Below are 26,198 nucleotides of genomic sequence, written 5' to 3'. Positions count from 1 at the left end.
ACACAAGCTGTCTGGGCTCTACCACAGAACCTAATGCCTACTGTCTCCCTTATTTTCACTCTTGGTACAGCCAGTCAATGCCAAGGAAAATAAATGGAGCTCTTGGATTGGCTGTTTTGCAGTAGCATGTCAAGTGGCATTTTACCTACATATTTTATTTTCCCAAGTTGCAAGAAAAAAGTTGTAGGAGACTCTGTCCTGTTAGCCATTTTAGTTGTTTTATTTTTTACAGTAAAGCATAAATTACCAATTATGCTGTCTTCTTGAAATGCAGAATTATGCTAGATTTGTCATTTAATGTTGCGACACTATGAACTGATTGCTGCTTTGACGTCATCAGAGGTTGTTGACAGAGAGCCAAAGAAATTTGAGTTGGAAATTCTTCCAGCATGGAAAATGTGACATTTAGGGAACAGATTTATAGAGGGTTTGCTGGTGGTGGCGCTGAGTGATGCCTCTCTTGAATGTCAAATAACCCATTGTCCACATCTGTCATCTTTGAATGCAACTAGTGTGTTGCTTACATGCTTTTGTTAAATCGAGGACTGCAAAGATTTTTACTCTTCAATAAACTTCAGTCTTTCAATACAACTTGATTTGTGTCCCTGTGTTTCATTTGGCTATAAAACAGATGTTGGCAGATTTACAGATGGATCTAATTTGTTCCTCTTGGTTTAGACTTTCAGTGTAGTCATGCTCTGTATTGTGGACAAGCAGGATGGGCTGTAGGTTAAGAAAGGAAACATAATTTTGACCCGAGTTGAGTTTTTCTACATGGCACTGTCAGTGTGGATGGACTGGGTTTCCTCTGTCAGAGTATGAATGCAGAATATATTTTTATGATGACAAACCCTTTTATCTATGTTTTTGTATGTGTGTATTTGGTTGCCAGAGGCGGCCCGCATTCTGGCACACAAAATTGTTTCAGCTGCCTTAGAGCCCTGTCTCTATCAGTCATCCATGAGCCACAGGTTCTGTCCTGTTACACAATTGTATTCTTTCCCAATTTAACCTTGAGCCAAACATTTGACACCTGTCTTCATAAACAGGTTTGTCTAGTAGCTTCTACTGCTGCTGTTGTTTTTGTCTTTTAAGGTGGTAATAATCTCCTGCAAGATGCATGTTGCTTGATATTTAGTAGCTTTTGGAGCATTGCAGATATCATATTATTCAAAAAGATCCTTTTTCACTAATTAATAGAGAGAATGTTCAAAGCTCAAAAACGAGTATTGATGAGTCAGGTCACTCATATATGCAGGACAAATTTTCATGTACAATGTTTTACAAAAATATTTATGCAGCTGGATCTTATTCACATTACGGCCATAAAGTTAAATGGATTTTAATTGGGATTTGGGATTACAAATGAACATTTTTTAATTATGCAGAGGTGTACTTTTAGAAATTAGCTTACTTCTTAAAGCAATTGGTTGAATTTTTTAGAGGTACCAGATTAAAGAAGGCTGAATGCAAATTCTCATCACACCTGTGATTTTTGTTTAATAAGACTTGTAGAAGGCATGTGTCAATTTCCTCCTTCTTCAAGATGTTGCACTAATTTATGTTTCTCCATTACATAAATCCAAGTAAAATATATCAATTTTGTCATTTCAGCTTGATTTTTATTAAATGTTACATTTAATCTTAAAGCTTCATTACTATGTTTGGTTATGTCCCTAAAATACAGCCCCTCTGGTCTAAATTTGTGCGGGAAAATGTGCAACTGTTGCTCTAATAATTAACCAAATACCATCTGGCTCCAATTACAATGTTTTCTGCAGCCAGGCTATACTGTCAAGCTGAGACATAAAGGCAGAGATGATTACTTGCATCCTATCCCTTGCCCCAAGCCTTATTTTATTTGCAGACTCTGTATTGTCAGTAATATCATCCTAATTTCCACCAAATTCTCGTTTGACTCTCCCATCTGTCTGTGCATTAGTGGACATTTATGGTTTTACTACTGGAATGTTCAATCGGACAGCTCGGTTTGCTTAAGGGGCATGTCACCTTGTAGGTTTGAACTGAAAGGGGGGAAGCAGGATGCGTTCTCTCGTTGAGGGTTCATTAAACAGCCTCTGCAGTCGGGGTAATGAAACTCCGGCTTCTAATGAGGACCGTCTGGATTGTTTTCCTGGCAGGAGTAAGTTAAGACAGCTCTGTGGAGCCAGTCTGTTCAAGGTGTCCCTCCTCCTCTTCGCCTTCCTCCTCCTCTCTGTCCATTCTCCTCTCCTGCCTCATCCCTTCCTTTTCCTCCTTCATTCTTGTATCACGGAAGTACACGGCTGCTATTTCACACCTGCTCATAAACTTCCTCCGGCAGCAGATAACGATGTTGTTTTGTTATCCCTTCTCTGTTCAGTGCTGTTACTGGAATACCAAATTGGTTCCAGCTACATCCCTGGTTTTCCATAGCTCCAGGGCATTGTACCTATGAGAGAACAAATCCGATACTTTTTTTCCTCCAACAGGCTACCATTTCTCTTTAGGCTACTATCTTACATAATATCTATCTCACATTTGGAAAAGAGATGTTACATTTGTCCTTTGACAAAGAGTTGACCCCGTGCCCCAGTTTTATTGTCCGCTGGAGAATCGTTAATCGTGTAATTTCTGTTATAAACTCTTAAAATGAATCATAAAATGTCTAGTGGCTTGTGAATGTTCCTCTTCATTCACATATTAAGTCATTGTATCGGGCGAAGTCCATTCAGAGGGTACCAATTAAAAAAGTAGGCCAATCACGATGAGTGAAGTTAATGAGAGCCTTGCTTGTAATTCTTCAAATCATTTTTAATTCTATCCAATTAGGTTTGGATCTTTATTTTATTCGCTGTGGAACTAGAAACAGTTTGTCAAAATTAGACACTTTCCAAATCTATTGTCGCCCTTTTCCTTGCATATTTTACTACCAGATGTTGGTGGAGTAATCTAAAGCTCATTTGTGCATTTTCCTAATTTGCACGGTCTGCCTCTACTAATAGCTTCCTTGTTCTCTTGGTTAAACAGTTTCTGAGTCTGGCATTTTTTTTAGACTACTCACCACTTTGTATGGACCCAAAATACCTATTTAATCTACTCACTGTAGAGTTAGACATTGCAAATTTTGCTGATTTGCTGAAACACAAATTATATGCTTAACTATGTTGCACTTTTTTTTTGTCAATAGCTTAGTGTATTTATGATGTTATTTGGCTGGAAAGCTTCCTTCAATGATGAGTCGTGCAGATTAGCTCTCTGCTTGTGTTCCAGCGTAACTCTTCTTGTTTTTGGGATTCACTCCCACTTTTGAGAGATTTTAGTGAATTTAGGGCCTTTGTGTAGATAGACTAGTGAACTTTTCTCTCTGAAACACAACTTCAAAATGATACTCACATGTGGAAAGACGAGCTTCATGACATGAGATCAAGGTCCTCCTAAGTTAGATAGAGATATGTAAATACAAGGACTTGACAAGTTGTTCAACATTGTTGTACATCTCTTTCAACAAATGCAGAAGTGCCTCAGGATGAGGCACTTCTTTTATTTGTTGAGACATCTCCCCTTAATAAAGGTACTGATTAGGATGTACTGAAACTGTAGTTTATCCAACAAAAAACATCACATTATTCACTTGAAATATTGACTATGATGATGCCTTAAAGACAGTGCGGTATCCATCTAAATGCTCCCCAAGGATTAATATCTGTATTGTTAAATATATTCAGCTACAAACCCATCCTTCACTGTCAGCTTGTAGTCTCCTCCCAGGATGATCATTACAATCAATAAATCATGTGTCCAAAATGTTGGCCGGCTTCTCTTACACATTATTGACAATTTGTAAATCAATTAAATGAAAATGTTTTTTTAAAATAATATATACATCACGTTATGACGCTTTTATGGGGCGACGGTGGGGACTGCGGTAGGAGTTCGCCGTGCAATCTTCTATTTTAAATTATGTGATTTCAGTATGGACAAATAATTGTAATTACTCCTCACATAATTGAGTAAAGCTGCTAAAATATGTGAAGTTGGAAAAGCAAAATATTATGAGTGCTTCCCTGAAGAAAATATATGTTATTAGATTGTCATTAAGGAATGTAACCCTAAAAAAACCCAAAACATTTCTATACACTGGAGTTGTTTTCTTTAAATCTTCCTCAGATGTATTTGCAACTTCCAAGTAAGTGCAAGATAATGGGTTTTCTATGGACTGTATGCTTCTCAGTGTCTTATTTTCTCTCAGCACGGTGCATTTAATAACACTAATATAAACAGCGGTTACCGTTTTTGTTCCTCAACAATGCTTCCAACTGGGTTGTGATAATTTGGACCCCCAACTTTCTTGTTGTGGTTTGTTTTGTTTCTGGCAGATGAGAACTCTGCAAGATTTTCCAACCTCAAAGAGCTCTAGTTTGTCTGCATTTTTCTAGGTAATTTGTTTTTCATTTATTCATTTGATTTATCAAAATGGCTATCTTGACAAAGGCATGAAAGGTAAATAAATATAAGGGAAGGAAATACAAACATGTACGTATCCATTTGGTGCATCATTCAAAAATGTTTCATGTTGTCCTAAAGCAGATGTGGACTGTATGACATTGGCATACCCATAACAAGACTACTGTTTATAACTAGGAGGCTTCTTTGTTTCAACATCTGGTTTAGCCTGCAATAAATGTGCTTATCTTAACCATGCAACACCAAAATCATAAAAATCATTCATTAGAAAATCTGTATTAATAATGGCACTACAATCACAATGTATTGAACAAATTTTAGTCCTGAGACTGTCCTAGGTGGTGCATAAACTGACATGTATTGGTAAATGTTATGCTGCAGTTAAATTGGTCAGTAAGGCTTTACATGCTATTATCCTACGGGCAAGGGAGAAAAAGTTAAATGATAATCAATTTGGTTCATAAACATGCTGAAAGAAAATGGGGAAAAATAGTTCTTAAAAATTACCCCAAGTGAGTTTTGTTTGAGCTGGACACTTATAAATTTCCTGGTTTGCAAGCAAAGGTGAGACAATATGAATACTTTAACTTGTTCTTATTTGAGCCAGATGTTAAACTTTACTGACACTTATATTGTTGATGGCTTTAATGCATTTGGCTTTTACAGTAAGGAGAAACGAATTATGTCACAAACATTTATAAAGTAAATGTTCCCCAGATATAACCACTTAACTTTCCTACAGAATGTCCATCTTGATTTATATATATATAAACAGACTGAAGGGTGAATCACACACTCTGTATTTTACATTTATGTTCAAAATAAGTTCCCAAACACAAAGCCTAAGTGGTGTTATTATATGTTATCCTACGCCAAACTAAACTAAATACATTTTCCCCATGTTACAACAACTTTGCCAGTTTATATAAAAGCATTGCAATTCTAAACCAAGAACAACAATTTATGGCATAATGCTACAATTGGGAATAACGTCCATTGTCAAATGTGTATTCTAACTGTTTGGGTCTTCTCCAGTACTTGCTTTGGTTCTGATTCACTCAGTATGGCTGTTCCCTGCAAGTGTCTTTGACTGCACTTATGCTTTTTTGTTGATAATTAAATTTGTATCTTAGTATTTTCAACAAATGGTTCCAGCTTGCTTCAGTGTTATTAAAGTAACAAACAGCTGGTCACAAGATTACTTGAGACGGGAAGCACTAATCTCGCTTTTGCATTGCAGTCATTAAAAAATCCAACAGTCAGCTTTTCTTTTTAGTATAACAACAACAGTTGTTATTTATGTTCTTAAAAGGAGAGGATGTTATTATTACAGCCACTTTCATGCCAAAAGTGCAATGTCCTGCCTTTATTGTGATTATGTTTGGACCTGGCAAAACACTCCGCCATTGAACTTGTTCTTATTTAATCAGATTTACTGTCAACATTATTAATAACCATGGAAGACTGAGGGCAAAGAAAAAACTGCAAAAGATGAAACTAAGATGAAACAGAGAGAGCTGCATAATAAGCGGTTGTGCTTTGCTCTCTCAAAATCTTTCACCCATGGAACGGTCCGCCTGCTCTATGATGATGCTTTGACTTAATTTGCATGCTATATGTATAACTATGTTTCCCTACCATTTTATTCACAGCTTCTACATAGTCTTGAAAAGATTTTGAAGTATGAAATTTGCTTGTAATATTTTCCAAATGTGTGGTTTCTATGGACAAAACATTTGTGTTCAGACTGTGCTTCAGAAAATAAGTGATTTTTAAAAAATGCTCCAAAGAATTGCCGTAATTTTCAACCTCAGTGATGCATAATAATCTTTGGAAGAACAGCTGTACTTGCAGTTAGATCAAGACTTATGAGCACAACCAGTTACAGCCAGTTTCATTGTACAAGACCTCTTCTACAAAATTTAAAGTCCTGTTTGATGCATTGCAAGTATTCATTTTGTTTAATTTTAATAGTTGAGATGTCCAACTAATGAAAGCATCAAATCCAATTTCTCATAAAATGGAGATTACACTATGCCAATAAAACTAAAGTTTTAATACAGGAATATTATGTCATGACCATGTTATGACCCACACAGTCATGGGGCGTTCGTTGATTTGACAGTTGTCTAGTGCACAGTCTTTGAAACCCTCAACCATGAGGGCAAGTCCCATAAGGTTATTTCTAAAGAAGTTTATTCCAGGCATGTTAATGAAAACTTGAGTGGAGGGAAAAAACGGGGTACGAGGTAATGGAACTTAGTCTCAAAAAGAGTTTAAAATCTTAATTTATTTCAAGTGTCTCTTTTTCTTTTTGGTGAATGTCTTTCAAATTCAGTTTCTATGACAACTTGGATATTCCACAAGGTCAATAAAAAAAGGTAATTTATCACAGAATTGTTATCCATATGAGCATTTTGTTAATGTAATATTTATGCTCAGTTTTTGTTTGGGCTTCTTTTCACATGAGTTATGCCATCAGTGCAGTTTGTCCTTGAGGCTGTTGAGTTTCGGTCATCCTTGCTGCTTGTGCTGTTCACCTTTTTCTACCACAGTTTTCCTTCCACTCAACTTTCTGTTAATATGCTTGAAACCAGCACTCCAGCAAACCAGCAGAGAAAAGTTAACTTAATAAATATCTGGACATTATCTATATTTTGACATTTAGGTTTTTGAGTTACTGTTTGAAAACATGGCACATTGGTGTTCATACAACTTTTTTTGTGTATCATGTTTGTTTCTAATTCTGATAATAGAATGTATTGTTTTGGAGCTCCATTTAAAGTCTGGATATTTAAATATCTTCAAATCTGAATGTGAAGATTTAGATTAGATTAGATTAGATAGCATTTATTGTCATTGAACAGAATTCAACGAAATTTCCATTGCAGCTCCCGTGCAAAAGGTCAAATATATACAGTAAAAATAAGCAAACACACAATAATAATAATAACAATATATACAACTAAATTAACTAATATATATTTATATATGTACTATTTACTAAAAATTAGTTAGGAATAGCCTATGTAATGTACAATATTTGTCTGTGCTGTGTTGCTGTCACTCCAGTCTTTAATAATTGTCAAAAGGTTTGTATATATATAAAAAAATACTTGAACAAAGTTAGTTAAAGCTTTGCCTCAGAAAGCCTTGGTTCACCTCATTTATATTCAGAGGCTTTATGAGTGAGAGCTGTAAACAAGCAGAAAGCCCTGGAATTGGCACTCAAAGCATGTTGCTAGACATGCATAGAGCCTCTGCTTTCTTAACAATGCCAGACATTCACATGCATTCACACACACTCAAGCCACAGCTCCCTCCTCACTCTCTCCCTTACTCGTCTTCTCCTCTCGCCCTCTACGGGTCTGCAGCACATCAGCAGCTGCTGGAGGAGTGCAGCAACGCATTTCAAAGCAGAGCTGAGGAGGGCAGGGCAGGCAGCGTGGCCCTGTGTGGCCCAGCCAGAAGAAAGAGTGTGTGAGAGAGAGAGGGAATCTTCCCGGCTAACTGCACTTCTCTCCCTCTGTTTTTTACCCCTTCTGTCATCTCCAGAGCTGCAAGCGGAGCAACAGCCAAGCTCCTCCTCTCCTGCCACTCAGGAACTGATGACAAGGCTGGGCTTTTTACTGGGAGAAGGGATCCCTGGCACAGCACGCATACCTATGGACGACAAGAATGAAAAGAAGGTATTTAATTTTTTTCTTCCCTCCCTCCCTTCCACCTCTCTCCCACCTCTCCCTCACCCAGCAGCAGCTGCTACCACTGCTGCAGCACTAAGATTCTCAGATAGAGAAGCTAATCAGAGGAGACGATAGTTGTCACACTCCAATAGTAAAATGGATTATTATTTTGCTACTTGACTTATTTTTCCTCAGTGAATTATGGACAAGTTTGCAAGCTGTATGTGTTGGATACATTTTTTCCCTTCCAACAAGCAATGGTAACTATGAGACTACTTAACTTGAAGTGTTAAATTTGTGCAAGGGAAAGTAAGTGGAGATTTTAAATTGGTTGCATGTGCCTTTATTTCTGTGCGAGCTCTTTAGTGTCGTGCTGTAACTTAAGTGCTATTTCAGGGGCGGCTCTGGAGAATGTAACAAGAGCATCTGAGCCTGGGTCCAGAAATAGTTATGTTAGGTCTGAGCCTCAGTTTGTTTGGCTCCGCTAATTAAGCTGGGACTTTGTGTGGAGCAAAGCCCAGCATGCTGCGCTTTCCTCATCCATCTCATGTCCGGGACATGTTTTGACGCTGAGCTGGCGATTCTAGGAACGTGATAGAGGATTAGAAAGTGTTTCATAAATCATAGTCATTACAGGAGGTAACATAGGAGGGGATGGCCAGTACGAGTGGGTTAATGGTTTAGACTTTGAGGTGCTTTTTGTGCCTGGGTCTCCCAGACCATGTTGCTGTCATCTGCAAGCAGTTCTCTTTTCCTCCATGACGCTGTTTTACAGCACGTCTTTAACTCAGCGTGTTTTAGTATTGCCTCAGAGCTAATTATAAAATCTCAGTTTGGTCTCCGACTGGGTTGTTTGTTTACAGAAAGGAGGGATATAAAAAGAAAGAATGCCATGTAGTTAACGTTACGGCTCTACAAGTTGTTAATCATGCTGTCACAGCTATTTATTAGTCTGACTATTCTATATCTACTGTTTCAACCTTAGATTTTGAAATACAAAAAAAATTCACTTAGTCCAGTCTCTCTTCTTTCTCCTTTTAAGAGTAAATAATTTTAAAGTCTTGCACTGATGTATCAAGCAGAATAAATGGGAGCTCATAATTTTAATGATGAAACATGGTTTAAGGTTCAAAGTGACCATTTGAAAAGTTTACAACTTTACAATTTAATTCATTTTAAGAAAAAAAAACAATGAAAGTCATTCAGGCAGCAAAATATCTTGAAATGCATTATCAAGACCAAGGAACACAGCAAACAGGTCAGCGATGAAGTTATGGGGAGATTTAACACTTAGGTTCAGGTTATAACATGACATTCTGAGCTTTAAAAATCTCACAGAGCATTGTTGAGTCCATCATTCAAAAAAAACCTAAAAGAGAGTATTGACCAGGGAAGCAACCAAGAGACGCATTGTAACTTTGGAGAAGTTGAAGTTATCCACAGCTCAGGTGGAATAATCTGTCAACAGCACAACAATTAGTTGTGGACGCCACAAATCTGGCCTTGATCGATCGTGAAAAACGGGAAGAAGAAAGCCATTGTTGACAGAAAGCCATAAGAAGTCTGGAGAGCAGTTCGTGACTCGTCATTTAGGAGATGCCGTAAACATGCAGAAGAAGGTGCTCTGGTTAGATCAGAGCAATAGTGAACTTTTTGGCCTACCTGCAAATCACTATATATTACCCTAAACACTCTAGCCTCACTATGAAATAGTAGTGGTGGCAGCGTCATAATGTGGGGGATACTTTTCTCTGACAGAGACATGGAAGCTGGAGAGAATCGATGGGAGGATGGATGGAGTTAAATGCAGGGAAAACCTAGAAGTAAACCAGCTAGAGGCTTTCAAAGACTTGAGACTCCAAGCAGAGCAGAAACTCTTAACATGCTTCTGGTGCTACATTGGAGTCCACGTCAAAGTTCAGTTGAGAATCTGCAGTAAAACTTAAAAATAGGTGGTCAAACAACATCCATCATCTTGAGATGGCTTCCGGTCTCTAGATGTAGGGTTAGGGTCAATCCTCATAATTGCAATGTGCCACACTTTTCAGATTTTTATTTGCAGAAATGTATGGGAACCGCAAATCGGTTAGCTTGCATGTCCCCATTTTTGTACTGCTTTATATTGTGCTATCACATTAAATCTTAGTTAAATGCGTTGTTTGGGATTATTATATGGTATGTGCGGAGGTTCATTTACAGATATCTTTGCATAAGGCATTGTTTTCCATATGCAAACAATGCCACCCAGTGATACCTAGTGATGTGTACCGTCGTCTGTAAAGTTCTCCACAGAAGAAAAAAAAATCTATATTTTATTTCTTGAAGTTCATGTTAGCAATAGTGGATAGAAAAGTTGCAGAGTGATAATTAGTCTTTACCTCTGTTGTCTGCAGTGATTTGGCTTTTCTTACAAAGAATCAATGATGACCTTCATTTACTTGAAGGAAAATGACGAAATGGAGCAAACAAGGATTAATATGGATGTGTACTCTTTTCTGTTTTGTTCCAAACAGAGATTCAGCCTGTTGTATGGTTGTCAGGCAACCTTGATGGCTTTAGAAAGCTGTCTATTGTGTCACGACAGTCTTTTATTCTGTGCACTTTCCTTTGGGTTTATTTGGACTTCTCTAGCACATGGATGTCAGTGTATTTTGATTTAGCTTGTACCGTTTATAGAGCTTACACCCTTCGGCTTGTGTGTCATGCTCACATGTGAAACCCATGCCTATTTGCTAAGGAATGTCATCTATTGGTTTCACATGATTCAGGTCAAACAGATTGTGAAGTTAGATCAAATCTGACCTTTTCTCTTTGCTTCCTTTTTTTTAAATGCTGCATTTTGCCTTCTGGATAAAACTAAAAAATATTGCTTGTTTTACAAAATATGTGATCTCTTGTCCTGGTGATAAGCTTACCTGAACGTTCATTGATTTTGCTTAATCTCAGAACACCTTCTTGTTGTATCCAAGCCCTTTCTTCTGTTCTCTCTCTCTCCTCAGTGCACTCTGACCAGCCAGGGAATTAGCCCCTGCTCCACCCTGACCAGCAGCACGGCATCTCCCAGCACCGACAGCCCATGCTCCACTCTCAACAGCACGACAAGTCGTCCCCCACTCAGTCGTTCCAGCCCCTGTGGGACCATCACCAGCCCCAGCTCCACTCTTGAGAGCAAGGACAGCGGGATCATAGGTACGATACAGCACCTCTCCATCCTTTGACAGCAAGCTTTTAGAGTTCAAGGGAAAATAGTGAGAATGGAAAAAGCTCTCTTAGCAGGGATGTTTTGATTGGGATTTTTAAAATTACTGATTGCGACTAAATCTTTTCAGTTAGGATTACGGTTTTTAAGAGGTTAAACATATCCTTTAAATCCAGCAGCTTTCATTCATTTGTTCAGCATTTGGTAGAATTTGATTTTTAACTTGGATCTAATCTTTTAGGTATCGTTCCACAATAAAATAGAATAGTTTGCATTAATTTTGTTCCATTCAGGTTTGTAGGCCTCCTTCTTGGCACACACCTTGTCAACTTTGCCTACAAATTTTCTAAAGAACCGAGATAAAGTTTTTGTGACAATGCAAAAACATTGAATCTATTGTCCTTAAGCCTCATTGGCAAGCCCATTGGCAGCATGTTTGGTCATTGTCCATTTGGAAATCCCAAGCATCAACTTCCCTGCTGATGTCTTGAGATCTTGCTTCAATTTCCACATGATATTCTCATGTGGTGCAATCCATTTTGTCAATGGAAATGGTCCATCCTACAGCAAAATGATCCCACATCATGATACTACTTCCTGATTGTTCATAATTTAGATGGCGTATTTAGACTTTTAACCTTTCTTCTTTCTCCTCCAGAAGTAACAGTGATAGCTATGGGAAATATTTGTCGTTTTATCCCAACAGACAACAGAACTTGTGAATGTCATTTTTCCTTAAGTGCATATGTAATCTGGCTTTTTTATTTTAATTTTGGAATAATAGCTTCACCCTCTCTGAGTGGTCTTCCAATCCAAGTCAATTCTAGACTTTTTTCATTGTGAATAATGACACTTTTTCACAAGTTTCATCATTTTTTTTCTGGGGCTGATTTGCACATTTTACCCCAAATAAATTTGTTTTGGGGCCAAAGATCCCATCTTTTTTCTGCTTAAAGCTAAACACAGGCCAAAGTAGGCTTTAAATTACCTTTTCTCAAATAGTCGGTGATATGTAATACATTATGTTGTCTTTATAAATTAGCAGCACAGCTTAGAAAAGTGACCAGAATCTTTGCAGCCTCAGAATTACCCCCTTCAGTTCATCAATGGTAAAACCTCCAGTAAATTTAGAAAAACCTTGAAAAAGCCAAAGCAAGTAATGACTCGTAAACACTCTTAAACTTTTTGTCACCTATATCCCTAAAGTCTCAGAAAGTAAAGAGTTTCACAAAAAAACCCTTTATGTTAAAATTGTTACCTTGTGTGTCGTACTTGCTTCAGAACAAAGAAAACGTACCTGTGCAATGTCAGTCATTTGTCACTCTGCCAAGCTTGTTAAGACTGAGCAGCATATGTGTGACATATTCATCCTGAGTGTCAGTCAGTTGGTTTGTAGGAAGCTGCTTCAGCAGGAGGGAGCGTCATCCTCACAGTTGTAGCAGTTTGACGTTGGGCTGGATCTCTTGTAATAGTCCTATAAGACATCGAGGGATTTATGCAAGCTGACAGGAAGATGGCATAGTCTGTTGATGCATTAATTCATCTACCGTTTCCTCCTACAATGTCTCACATGGCCACGCAGATGTTAGGGTCTTATTCTGAAAATGGGCGTCACGTGTATTTAAGGATGATTGAGTAACAAATTGTAATTAGACCTTTGGCTATGTACCATAAAGTTTTCTTTTTACTGCAGTCTGTCTTTTTTAAGTACTCTACAGTTCACACAGGTGAAGCAAAATGCATTCTAATGCTCACAACAGTTACACCATGGCGCTTTGAAACTGACTGACTTGATATGTTTGCAGCAAAAACCAATATGTGTCAAAGCCATTCATTACACAACATTTGGATTTCCAATTCTGCAGGGTTTCTATAACTGATTGCCATGAGTCCGTCATTCTGCCTCCCCTAAAGTAATATTATTTCTCAGCACTGAATAATTTATGAAGGCTGTGATATAGTATCTTCCTGCCAGAGGTGCCGATGCAAATCATGATTAAACATTTGCTGGAATTCTGCAAAATGATGATGGTCTAAAAGTGTGCACCTTAACCAGAGGTTCCTCAATTTTCAGAAAACATTCAGTTTGAAGTCCTCACATAATGTAATCTGTAAAATGTATTAATTACAGAAATGTAAAACTGAGGGAATATCCTGATGTTTTAGTAGTTTGAATGAATCTGAGTTGATTTTGTATAATTCTTGAATAGTTCATCTTCAGTGAATTAAGTATTCATTCAGATAAATCAAACTATTCATCAAGTAAAAAAGCAGAACAAAAATAATCCCAAATGTGATGCCTTTACACTAAATTATTTCAAATCTTGGTTAAGTGATGCTTCAACATCTATGAACACACCTTGATTGGCCTTACATTTTATCTGATTGTTTGTCTTTGAGGTTTTAACAACGACACTTTCTTTATGTCCCGTGTGAGGTTTGCGTTTGGCTTTATTTTCCTCGAGTTTGTGGAGTCCAACAATTCTTTTGTTCTTCACTTGTCTAAATTTGTCATTTTTGAAACCCAGACAGTGTAAACTGTCATCATTGGTGGCAGGGACAAATTGAGTTATAGTTGTAATTTGGGGCCAAGTGAATAAATAGATGTTTTTAATTCTGCCCTCATTAAATCTTCAGCAGTTAAAATACAAATAACATCCCTGGCTTCAGCCCACATTTCTTGTTTCTAACTATGTCTATGACCCACACTTTTCTGTGCAGACAGAAGAAAACACTGCAGCTGTTAGATGAACAACTGCCCCTAGTTTCAAGACAAGGTACCGAAATACAGAAATATTAGAGATAATTTATACTTTAAGGAGCTGTGAAATACATGAACATTAAGAACGAGATTAAACAGTTCTTCCTCATCTTAGCTGCATTAGCAACACCTAACGTGTTAGAAGAGCAACAAGTAATGACTGTTCCTTCATAGGCATCAAGCTGAATTAAAATTCAGTGTTTTACTAATTTGTGTGCAAATAGAGGGGGTTGGGAAATGATCAGAACCACTGGGCTGAGACATCTCTGTCCCCTACCTTGATAAAGTGGTTCTAACGAAAAGAAGAACAAAGCTGTGCTGCACGTCAGATTCCTGTCAGTGATTAATGCTCCGTGTTCTTTGAAGTTTCACTCTGACTGGTTTGAAAAGCACAATAATTTGACTTTGTACTGAATTGAGTTCCTTTTTTAGCAGCATAGACTGGCTAAAAAGGGACATGGGAACTTGAAGTTATTACTGAAAAAAGCTTTTTAAATTACTTAAAAGAAAAGTCTGTGTAGATGTGAATAATTAACCATTTTTTAGTTTAAGATGCCAAGTAATCCAGAGCAGGGTGAGATGTTATTGTACATATGAATGATTTCAATTGGGTTCCTTTACCAATAGTGACACAGAGATATAACATTATGAAATTTTGACAAGCAGTCGGTCTCATCCATGTAGTTGGGCGATCCCATTCCACAGACTGGAAATGGCACTATGTGCCTGGAAAATGCATAACACTGCTCCTCTAACACTCGTAATGTAAGAACACGTTGGAGCGCCTTCCAAAAAAACTTTGTTCTTCCTGATTAAACAGTTGTGGTCCGTTTATGTTGAAAGCTGTGGAGATGTCTCACTGTTAAACATGATTTTACTATCGTAAAATATAGACGACATTGTGTCGACTATTACCGTATATTGTTTGGATCTTATAGCTGCAAAAATGTGGTTAACATTAATTAAACATTTAGTAACTGTAAGGTTTCCAAAAGATGGTCAATGTTTCTGAAGCTAGCGGGTTCCACAACAAAGGTTTAAAAGCTCAAAGGGATAAAACAAATATTTCACTGTAAGATGTTCAGCCTTTCTACAAGACTTTGTAGATAATAAAAGCAAGACTTTTATTAGTCTTCTTTTATCTGGTAAAAGTCTTGGTTTATTTTGGAGAAATGACAGTTTCCCTATCCAGCACCCATCATTGGGTGAAAACTAGTGCAGTAGTGACAGTCAGTCACGACAACACAGACATACAAGACAAACCACCATGCACATGCATACTGATACTTATGGAAAATTTAGAGAAACACACGCATGCACACACCTGTCATGCAAACCATGTAAATGGACAACAGAATTCAAACCCAAGACCTTCTTTCAGGAAGACAAGACTGCTACCAACTGTGCCACAATACAGCCCTTCTTTTAATTTGTGAAAAACTCAGAAAAAAACCACAATGAGTATTCTTTCCTCAGTAGCAACACCTAAACCAAAGATTGCTGTCACTGTGAACTGATGGTGTTAATGTATTATACATTCTCTAAACAAAGCAGATCAGATTTTTTTCAATTTCTGAATGGCCAATCACCCATCATGAGCAATCAAGAAAATCATGCAGTTCTAGTCGCCAACTGATTTCTCAGTCCATGTCTGTTTTTTTTTTTCCTTCTGTGTGTCTCTCTCTACTCAGAGAACATGTTTGTGTTTGATGGTTTTCTTATAGGATTGGAGGATTTGTTCTCACCTAAACAGAACTCCAGTCTAAACTTGAATGTTTTTAGACCTGTGTCTTTTGTCTCGCTCAATGTTTGGGTGTGGATTTGTTTTGTTTGTGCTATATCTAATTACTGTTTTCACCGTTTAAAGCTGAATGAATAGTCTCATTTAAATCAAGACCTCTGAGCTAAATCCTTAAACTAATTTAACAAATCCAAGCTGCCATGCCTCCTACTTTTTATTAGTGCACAGAGACTGTTGCTGTCGATTGAAAATGAGTTTCTGAGCAGCGTTGATAAGAGCAATGAGCAGCAGCAATGAGTTATTCAAAGTTCCATTACAGCTCAGTGTCTCGGTGAAGATTAAGACTGATAAATGTTCATATCACACAAAGAACACTGCTCTAATTTATCTCGCCTCTTTCTCTCCTATTATCCCTCCTCATTGGCTCAAATTCTGTTTTCTATCTCCATTTAGCCACCATCACTAGTTCCTCTGAGAATGACGACCGCAGTGGCTCCAGCCTCGAGTGGAGTAAAGATGGCAGCCTAAGGAGCACCGGGTGCCATGGCCTGGCGCAGAGCGTGCGGGCTGACACATGCTCTCCCGTGGTGGAAGAAGAGTCCAGTAGTGCCACGGCAACACCAGCTGACACCCCGTCGAGGACAGACCAGCAGCAGCAGCAGCCCCACACACCAGCAGGAGCACAGGGGCCACCACGACCACTAGGTCACACATGTGACGGGTCTAATCCATATTCACCGCAGACGTCCTCTTCCCTCATAATGCCGAGGCCAAACTCTGTCGCTGGTAAGGACGTTCTCTGTTTTTGGAAAATGTTACAAATAAACAATCTGTGTGAATGTGCTACTGTAGCTCTCTTGGTGAAAAGCTTTGTCAGTCAAGTTCTTTTGACTCTGATAGAGAGAGCTCTGCCTGGGGGCTGGCAAGTGAAATGTCATTTTAGTCCAAGTAGGTGAGCGATACAAATGGCCAGGAGCAGGAAGTGATATAAAAGAAATCGGTACAGGTTTTGCTTTTCACAGCTGGGCGTCAAGGCAGAAGTTTAGGATTAGGCAGCTGCTGTGTGTTGCGCCTCGGCACTGGCTGCTATGTTAGCTCCAAGCACAACCTGCTGTCTGGTTGATCTGTTCTGCATTCCTTCCCTTAAAGCTCCCTGTTGTGGTTTGGCTCACGATATTCACACAGCTGTCACAGTTGTTGATATTCCCCGGTACCCCCTTTCTCCACTCATGTCTCCCCCTTCTCCTACTCCCTGGTCTCACCCTTCCACCTCGCTTCTGTTTTTGTTGCTCCTGCTTTTGACCTTGACCCTGTTGTTAAACTGGTCTTCATGAGCTATTTCTTTCTACTCTATTTTGGACCAAGATTTTATTAGATCACAGTTAGTGTTTGGTTTCTCCTATATAATATACTGTCAATGATATAGTTAATAGCTCTTAATACAAGTACATCGGTTCTGAAAGGTGCGTGTATCGCTTGTCACAACCATAAAAATGATGCACAGCTTTTAAAATGTTTTACAGATAAATGTTTGAAAAAACGTGCCATTTGTTTTGTAATGGCTTACTCTTAAACCCCTAAAAATAAAATAGGTGTGAACAAATGTTTGAAGTCCACCTATTTGTACTTTAGTCTTAGCATAAATGCAGAAGTTCCTCAGTTTCCCCCCAGTTTTTTTAGAGAACATTAGTGAAGAAGCAGCACGTTAAAGACCAAGGAGCACAACAGATAGGTCAGGGATGAAGTTGTTGAGAACCGGGGTTAGGTTATAATCCTAATCTTCGAAAATAATGTTTTAAGGATGAAAGAGTATAGCACAACTGTACACCTATCAAGGCAAGCCTTTTCACCTAATTCTTACAAGCCAGACATGGAAAGCATCAGGGATGCAGCCAAGAGGCTGCCCAGCTTAGGTGGGAGAATATGTTGATGTAACAGCTATTAGTTGTGAATGCCAAAATTCTGCTTTTTATGGGGCAAAAAGAAAGCCATTGTAAGAACTCCTTTTTGCAGTTTGCCACAAATAATGAAGAGGGAAAACGTGGAAAAAGGTGCTTTGGTGTGACGAACAAAACACCATGTATTGCAGAAACGTGAAGGTGGCAGCATCATGCTATGGGGAGGCTTGAGCACAGAGTGGATGAAGTTGAATGCAGGGCAATCCTGGAAGAAAACCTTTTAGCGGATGCTGAAGTCTTAAGACTTATGGTAATATTCACCATCCAGCCAGAGTTTCAATGGCAAGATTTGCATAGATTAGATTCCTGTGTAGCATGTCCAGTCAAAGTCCAGACCGAAACCTAATTGAGACAGGCCAACCATGAAAATTACTACCTGATCTGAACAAGCTTAAGCTATTTTGCAAAGTGGAATGGTTGTACCTGGGAGAGTCATACCGGAAAAGAATTACATCAGTATCTACAGTGAAAATATCAACGGAAGAAGCTCAGAATTACAAAATGTCACATTTCTCATATTTTTATTAATTAAACAATGATGCAGTACTTTATTTTGGTCTGTTACATACATTTGCAATAGAATAGATTAAGGTTTGTAGCTGTAACATGACAAGTTGTGAAAAAGTAAGGGACTATATGCACAGTTGGATTTCGTTTTTCCAGACATAAAATGTCTGCAAGCTAAGGGTCAGGTTTATAGATGCTTGAACTGACAACATAAACACTAAGGTCATGACGTCAGCATTTGTTTGACAGACGGGAGTATGTGTTGTGTACAGAGGGTGAAACATTTCTTCGGCAAGGGATACATTGCATACAAAGTGAGGTTACACGGGGACAAAGAACAAAATCATCTGGTGTACAGAATTGCCACTGAAATATGCCACCTTCCACTTTAGAAGCAGGTAGCTGAACTGAAATTGCTAGAGCGGATATGTTTTCAGCTGGAAAAATAAAAATAAGTCACATGTCTAAAGCTGGAACAACAAAAAGCACATTGTGTCCACTGACTGCTAATTGTTTTTCTTAACCTATTTAACTGGATTGCATCTTTCTTATCCATTATGTTTTGTACCATAAAGCTTAACAGGCCAGACGCACTGTGGCTCATAAAGCTAGCAGACCAGGAAATATTTGGCAGTATACGTGTGTTTGTTTTATGGGTTGATGTCATAGTTATGCAGCATTGCCCTCTGGGGCCCTTGACAATTCACACCTTAGATTTTACGCTGTGTGACAAAACCATGGGAGAGGACATCAAGGACGCAGTAAGACGACTTCATTTATGGCTGCGACTGAGCTGTGTAGGTGCCCCAGTGAGCCATGGATGCCTCTCCTGAAGAAAATTATATGTAGAGAAGAAATAGTGATGAGCTCATTTTAATGAACGCTGCTCCTGTTTTTGATGCATTGACTCAGAATCTCAGTGATTAATGTTTTTATTCATCTTTGTTCTCTGTCTAAACTTTGACCGAATACCATTAAGAAAAATATGATACAGGGGTAAAAACAATGTAATAATAAGCCTAAGTAACCTGGTGTAAAGCTGACAATCATTCACTTTAAGGACACAATTTGTTATTGTGTGTGATCTTAGATAAGTGAAAATAGTGATTTTACCTCAACCTTTGCTGATTTAAAGGGGAGATGTAGTGCTATGTTCATAGAAATAGAGAAAACTTTAATCATAACATCCTTTTATATGGCATCACAGTAAAAATACTTTTAACCCTAGGAGCAGTAAGACTGAAGATTTTAGCTAACATGGCTGCAATGCATTCCCATAATATCAATCCTCCTCCTCCGTATTTAATAATTTCTTTGACTTTGTGCTGACAGTGTGTTGATGTTGTAAAATGTGCTGCTTGACTTGTCTATGATTTTGCTTCTTTGCATTGACATGTATCCGTTTTTAATGACCCTATATAGCATGTGCTTTGCTTAGGAAAATCTAAATTTTACAATTTGAGATGCTTCATTTTGTTGAAGCATCTTGGTTAAATATTTTAGAAAGCAGATATGTTTACCAAAATCAAAGATCCATATTAATTTAGGACAAATGAGTTCCACAGTTTTTAAGTCATGTGTTCAGCTGCTTGTGATTGTGTTGCTCAAATTTGGAGCGTGAAATAATCCTGCTATGTGGGAGATGAATGACATCACAGTGCATTTATTTAATTTAGCAGTGATTTGTTACCTTCCAGGTTCTTATGTTGTGTATTGGCTTTTGCATGCACTCACTGTTTGTATTCTGAAGTTGCCTCTTCCTTTGGCAGCAGTCTTGCTCTGAGCTTACCTTATCAAAAAATGATGGGGCCAAGGTTCGTTTGTGTTCTTTAAAATAAGCATGTGGAGAATGAAAAGCCAGATTTTCTGACAGGTTTATCTCTCTGCTAAGAGTCTGAAAAGGTAAAATTCCTTCTGTTTTCCAGACATAATTAAATCCCTCGGCTCATTTTTTTGAGAATCTAATTTGTGATTCTGAAGTATTTGCAGAGGTCAGATCGTAATTACAAAAGTGTCTTGAATTTCTGCAACACTGAGGCGTAAACAAAAAATAATAGCTTTCTGAATCAAATATACGCTGGAACCAGTCTGTTCCAGTGCAGCAGGTTGACATAGTTTCACTTCATCTTGAATGCTGGGTGCTCTTATGATTTTTGCTGTTTTTATTTGCTCTTTGTTTCCATGTTTAAAGACGGCATATCATGGCTGTTTGTGATGTCTCCAGGGAGCCATGGAATTCACATCCGGCCATAGCTTTATGTAGTCACTAATCTGTTTAGTTCACAAGTCAAACAAAAACAGATAAGCCATTCATATCCTCCGGCACATTTCAGAAAGGTCACAGAGGCATCTTCAAAAATGTCCATTTTCAGAGCTGTTTTGATGCCTCTGTGTCACAGCAGGAGGAAAAGAAAAACTCTTTGAGGGATCAATCTTTTTTGAGTTTGCAAACCCCTCTCAGCGGCACCCGTCTGAAAGATCAGGACTTGTTAAATGCCCAGTCTTAAAATAGTAGAGTGTGGGATAAAGTCTCTCCTTTAGAGTTTGACAGACAACATCCACTGTTTGCAATTCTATAGAAAAAAAAACATTTTCATAAGCCTCTACTCTTGTATGAAGTTTGTTTTTCTTGATTATTTTTAATAATTACATCGGGAAAGGGGGGGGGGGGGGGTGTTTTGTAGTATTTATGTACTCCAATCAATATTATTCAAACTTTATTTTGAGTACCCTCAATTCCAGCTGGTTGCTAAAGACCAACAATAACGGATAAAATTAAGCCAGTTAGTTTAGCCAGTCTACATGCACCTTAAAAAGTTATGATACCTGGAAAAAGGAAGGACACTTATTTATATATAATATTTAGCATGAGCTCTATCAGTACACAAACTGTATTCCTTTTTGTTTGTACACTGAGTATAGATACAAGATCCATTTGATAATTTATCTTCTATCAATCTTTATCAACACATATTCATGAAACTCTAATAATTCTATTGCACCAACATTAACAGCCTTGAGCTTATGAAGCTACACAAAATTTAAACTCTTTATTCTTGTGTATTTTTACTGTTTTTCGATTTGCATCAGGGTATATGGAGTACTACACCACATGGCTAATTAGCATAAGCAAAAGGATCACATGACAAATTGACATCATCACCTCCATGCATATTCTTTTTGCCAGAGAGATGTCCCATTTTCTTTTATTCATGGATTCTAATCCAAGTTGCACGAAATTAGACAAACATATGTTGATGACAATAAAATCACTGTCACATAATAGCTTGAACGTACCTAAAAAGTGCCGTGAAATAACATACTACATTTCATCTGTCTGATCCGCTTTATGTAGGCGTCATTTTGTCCCACTTGCCAGCTCATAATGCTTAGTGTGCTACAGGATCTTTTCTGTAGAATAGCCTCAATATGCTTACCTGCAGCAGGTAAAGGGATTGCTTTGTTTGGGACCCTGTTCCGATACTTGGGATCAAATCTGTACATCTTTTTTTTTTAATACACATGCTATTTAGACAAGAACATCCAGTTGGAAATATAATATTTTCATCACTCTAGAAAGTTTCTTGCTCGTAAGGCCTCGACACAAATGCTAGGACTTTCATAAAAATTAATTTAAAATGTGTGGATTAGTTCAAACTTTTCTTTTCTACTGTAGTGAGCTTTAGAAAAATTATATTTAGAGGATTAGGCTGTGATAATTATGGCAGTAATAATTAGCTGCTATTGCCTTCAGCTTTATCACAGCGGGCGTTCAGATCTCCATCTGTGTTAAAGTGAACAAATATTTTGAATTGGCCCTTGGAGAGAATGCACAGAATTAGAGAGCAAAGCTAAGTCTTTTTTTTCAGAACTTGATGAGATCGTCTTGGTCACATCTTTGGAGTGGTGTCAAGGAAAGTGAATGGGTTGAGAAACTGAGAGGTGCAGTATCTAAGAGCAAAGGTGCTTCTGTCTCATTCTCTGTTCGGGCATGAGGAACATGAAACTGAAGATTTCAAAGTGCAAACCAGCTTGAGGGGGAAACGAGTCACATTTTCATCAGCCTGACACATTTTTACAACTTCAAAGTCATTGCAAACTCAAACTTCAAGACATCAAATGGGATTTTTTTTAAAATAAGCACACATGCATGAATGGGAAGAAAGGCAGACAGTATGGAAAAGAACGGTGTTCACAGCTGAATGTGATCTTCATTTAAAGGAATGGCTTGGCTTTAAAGGAGTTGTAGACAAAACTGAAAGGGACTTGATAGAAAGGAGAAATGGAGAATGTATGAGCAGCACAGATGATATCAGACAGGGATAATGGTGTGCCAATGTTAAAACATTCGCATATCAGTAACTTTGACTAAAGTTTGTTGTTCTGTTTAGAAATGTGCTGATCAGAATTATCTGGACGATTTCAGGTATCCAGTTTTTGTAAAGTTTACCTGGTTTTAGCAGGTTCCAATTACTATTTAAGAACTCTATAATAACTAGATATATGAACAGCATGCATGAGAGAGAAGCGATAATGAAATAGTTTCACAAATACTTTAAAACAAAGAAAGTATTACTTGACTTTTATTTTCGACTGACGTTAGCACTGTATATCAACAGCTCTATATTCAAAATGTAGACCTTTCTATGAGACTCCCAGAAGGTGGCTTACCTTTCCAACATTTTTTCTGTTCTCCATTTAGCCTTTCTGTTATCTGCCTAAAGTCTTGTGCTCTGCTGACAGACTGAGCCTCTGACACATTGTAGAAAATAGTTTCTTTTAAACTGCCTTTGACTTCACCTTAAACACCTTATCGAGCCTGACAAATAATTTTAACTTTTCTTACTAACAACTTCCAGACTCAGGAGTGTTATTGTCAAGGTCTGTTTAAGAATAGTATATTTAAAACCAATTATAACGTATTCAGAGCCCATAGACTAAATCTCCTAGCTGACCTTTTTGTTTCATTTAATTCTCCAATTTTTCACCCTCTGCTGCTTCCTTATCAAAGGTAGTATGTAAATTCAAATTCATAAGGCTCATGGACAGAAATGATGTCTTAAACCCGTGAGTTAAAAGTACCAAGAGATGGGGAGGGTGACACTCTTTGCATTCATTTAGCAAGTGCCTACTGTTGTGGGTGCTGTGACTGACTGAGCACCAGAAAGAAGACAGCCATTGTCTGCTTCCACCGGCTCTGCATGTGAGAAATAAGTGAGGAATTGCTGTTGAACCCTTGGAAAGCTCATCCCATGTGGGTGTTTTATAAACCTTTAGCCAAGGGTGTGGACCCAGGTTTTCCATCAGCGCTGCTGTCCAGGTATTTCCATGTTGTGGAGGAGTTTTCCAGAATTCCTGTTGTGCTTCCTGCCGTTGCTGCTGGGTGTGAGTAGTTGTAGCATCATAATGGAATTTGTGCACGTTTTCAACATGTGGTGATTTACACCGACTATTTTTCTTTTTGTATCGGTTTTGTGTGGTTGTCGTTTTATTTAATTTGCTGAAAATTGGTTTATCTCCAGAGTGGTTGTCCAGGAACAGTCTGCTGTAATAAAAGTAACTCTGGGGCCTTCTTTCATTTCAGTCGCAGTTGCAGCAGACGTGTTTTAATTAGTGGGACATTCCAGAGAGTGAGTTCGCAGCTCAGTGTGGGAGAGAGTAAGTGAAGAGGGGAAGATGAGTGTTTGTGACTGTCTCTCCCATCTGAAGCAGATAAAGAAGATAACTGAGGCTTTGATTCTGCTCTTCTGCAAGGCCAAACCAGAATACAGCTTGATGATGTTGGGATTGAAAAATGAGTTGCAATTGGAGTAGAGACCTTGTTGCACTGTTGCACATCTTTATTACATTAACAGGGCATAGATCATACTTTAAACCTTCTGCTAAATTGCTGCGCAATCACACTGACTCATCCACAAGTTAATCTGGAGACTTTTGGGATCAAAATCATCTCCTGCTGTGAGACCTCAACTCCTCTCTGCACAAAGTCGGATTGAAATTAAATAAAATCTCGAGAAAGTTTAACATCCAAGTTACAAAATGTATTTATTTTAAGGTGGTAAAAAATAAAATAAAAATGTAATATTTATTGGTTTACTAATAATTTATATTGCTTCACTTGATAGCATGTGGATAATAAATATATGCTCAGCAGATTGTTGCTAATGGGTAATTTTTGAACATCTGAGTAAACCTGTAGTAGTAAAAGCTTCTTTAAGCGGTCGCAACTGGCATGGGATTGATTTATTCTTTTTTCTGAGGAGAAACAAAGGTAGTCTGTCCTCTCCCTACAGCACAAAAGTGCTGTTTGAGGGGACAGACATCTTATTGCTATAGCTGTCAGAAGAAATCAGACAACCAGAGCGCATCTGTCTTAACTATAAGATACTGCTTTCCTTTCAGCTGCAGTTTACTAGTACTGCCTCTAGGAATCGTCAAATGTCAAAGCGCACTGGCTTGCATCACCATCACTCATCTGCTGGGAGATATAGCCTGTGTGCAACAAAATCTTCAACTACTGATTCTTCCCATCTCACATTTTGCAGTTTTTGAAATAAAAGCAGTCCTCCTGATTTAGTGTTGTTCACTGTCTGTTTTTGGACCCGTGTGTCTCTTCGCAGCAACCAGCTCCACAAAGCTGGAGGATCTGAGCTATCTTGATGAACAGCGCAACACGCCCCTGAGGACTTCCATTCGCCTGCCTTGGCACAACACAGGAGGGAGGCCACCTCATGACCCTAAAGGTGACTGACAGTATGCGTTAATACTGCAAATAAGCTGGATGTTGAACATTGTTGGGCTTACTTGATATCCAGATTTGGGATAGTTAAGTTTTTCTTTTTAGGTTGCCATTATCACACCAAATTTCTTTTAATTTAGGTAGAGTTCTTTGGTAGAGCTTAAGAACATACAACATTTCACATTTTGTCATGTCACAGCCACACAATTTAATGTATTGCATTAGAATCTTCTGTGATAGACCAACACAGAGTAGTGCATATTTGCAAACTGGAAGGGAAAGTGTACATTAACAATATTTCAAATATGAAAATGGTGTCATTCATTCTATTCAGCCCCCTTGAATCAACATTTGTAGGATCACAATTCTCTGTCTCAATTAGCTTTGGATATACACATGCTAACATTTTTTGCCCATTAGCTCAAACTTAGACAGATTGAATCAAGAGTATCCTCAAAGATAAATTTTCAAATCTATTCATATATCCTGTATTGAATTTGACTCTGAAATTTAACATTTCAGTTGAAATTAGATGTAGTTTTACGTAATGTTTTTCCTGGAAGTTAAACCTCTGTTTCAGCCTAAAGTCTTTTCCAGCTTTTTCTCCATGATTTCTCTGTATTTAGTTCCATGTATCTTAACTAGTTTCTCCAGGACTGCTGAAGAAAAACATCCACATCTGTCTACTGCTGACTGCAGTAATCAGCTTTTTCCTATTTAAACAGATTTTTATGGCTCTTTCTCTTCCTACTTAACTTGATCGATCACATTAAACCTTAATTTTTCCAAAGGTTTCGTTAGATACTTTGTACTGAAGCGCACTTTAGAAGGCAGTAATACATTTGAATATTTTCCTGTACATCAGCAAAAATACTCAATTGAATGCTGCCTTGTTTAAAACTGCATACAAACAGCACTTTTAAACATAAGACCAAAGTTTAGAAAGAGTCTAACCACAGAAACAAAACAATTCTGTGTACATCCAGGACTTGTGAAATGCAGATTGGTAGGTTTTTAGTTTATGTTCTACATTAAAAACAGTGTGTTGTGTTTTTATTTGTCCAGCTATCTTTATCTTGTTTGTTGTGTGTGAAAGAGAAAGAGAGCAGTTGGTGTTACACAGCTCTGCAGAGTTCATTAGAAAAACTTCAAAAGGAACATTTG

General features: G+C 38.0%; 1 protein-coding gene across 3 annotated transcripts in view; it reads left to right on the top strand.

The window, feature by feature from the left end:
- Positions 1–26,198, top strand: part of tanc1 (tetratricopeptide repeat, ankyrin repeat and coiled-coil containing 1) — a 104,828-nt gene that overhangs the window by 48,869 nt on the left and 29,761 nt on the right. For 2 of the 3 annotated variants that reach the window (XM_023336943.1, XM_023336942.1), the window contains exons 5-8: positions 8,002–8,135; positions 11,129–11,318; positions 16,284–16,616; positions 24,916–25,038. In XM_023336943.1, the coding sequence (XP_023192711.1) occupies positions 8,002–8,135; positions 11,129–11,318; positions 16,284–16,616; positions 24,916–25,038 (780 nt within the window). Of the gene's footprint in view, positions 1–8,001; positions 8,136–8,289; positions 8,390–11,128; positions 11,319–16,283; positions 16,617–24,915; positions 25,039–26,198 lie in introns of those variants that run through there. The other variant, XM_023336945.1, reaches the window with a different exon arrangement.

This window comes from Xiphophorus maculatus, chromosome 7 (assembly GCF_002775205.1).
Source record: "Xiphophorus maculatus strain JP 163 A chromosome 7, X_maculatus-5.0-male, whole genome shotgun sequence".
NCBI lineage: Eukaryota > Metazoa > Chordata > Actinopteri > Cyprinodontiformes > Poeciliidae > Xiphophorus > Xiphophorus maculatus.
The sequence above is the reverse complement of the archived record's forward strand: the minus strand, read 5'-3'. Positions and strand labels throughout refer to the sequence as shown.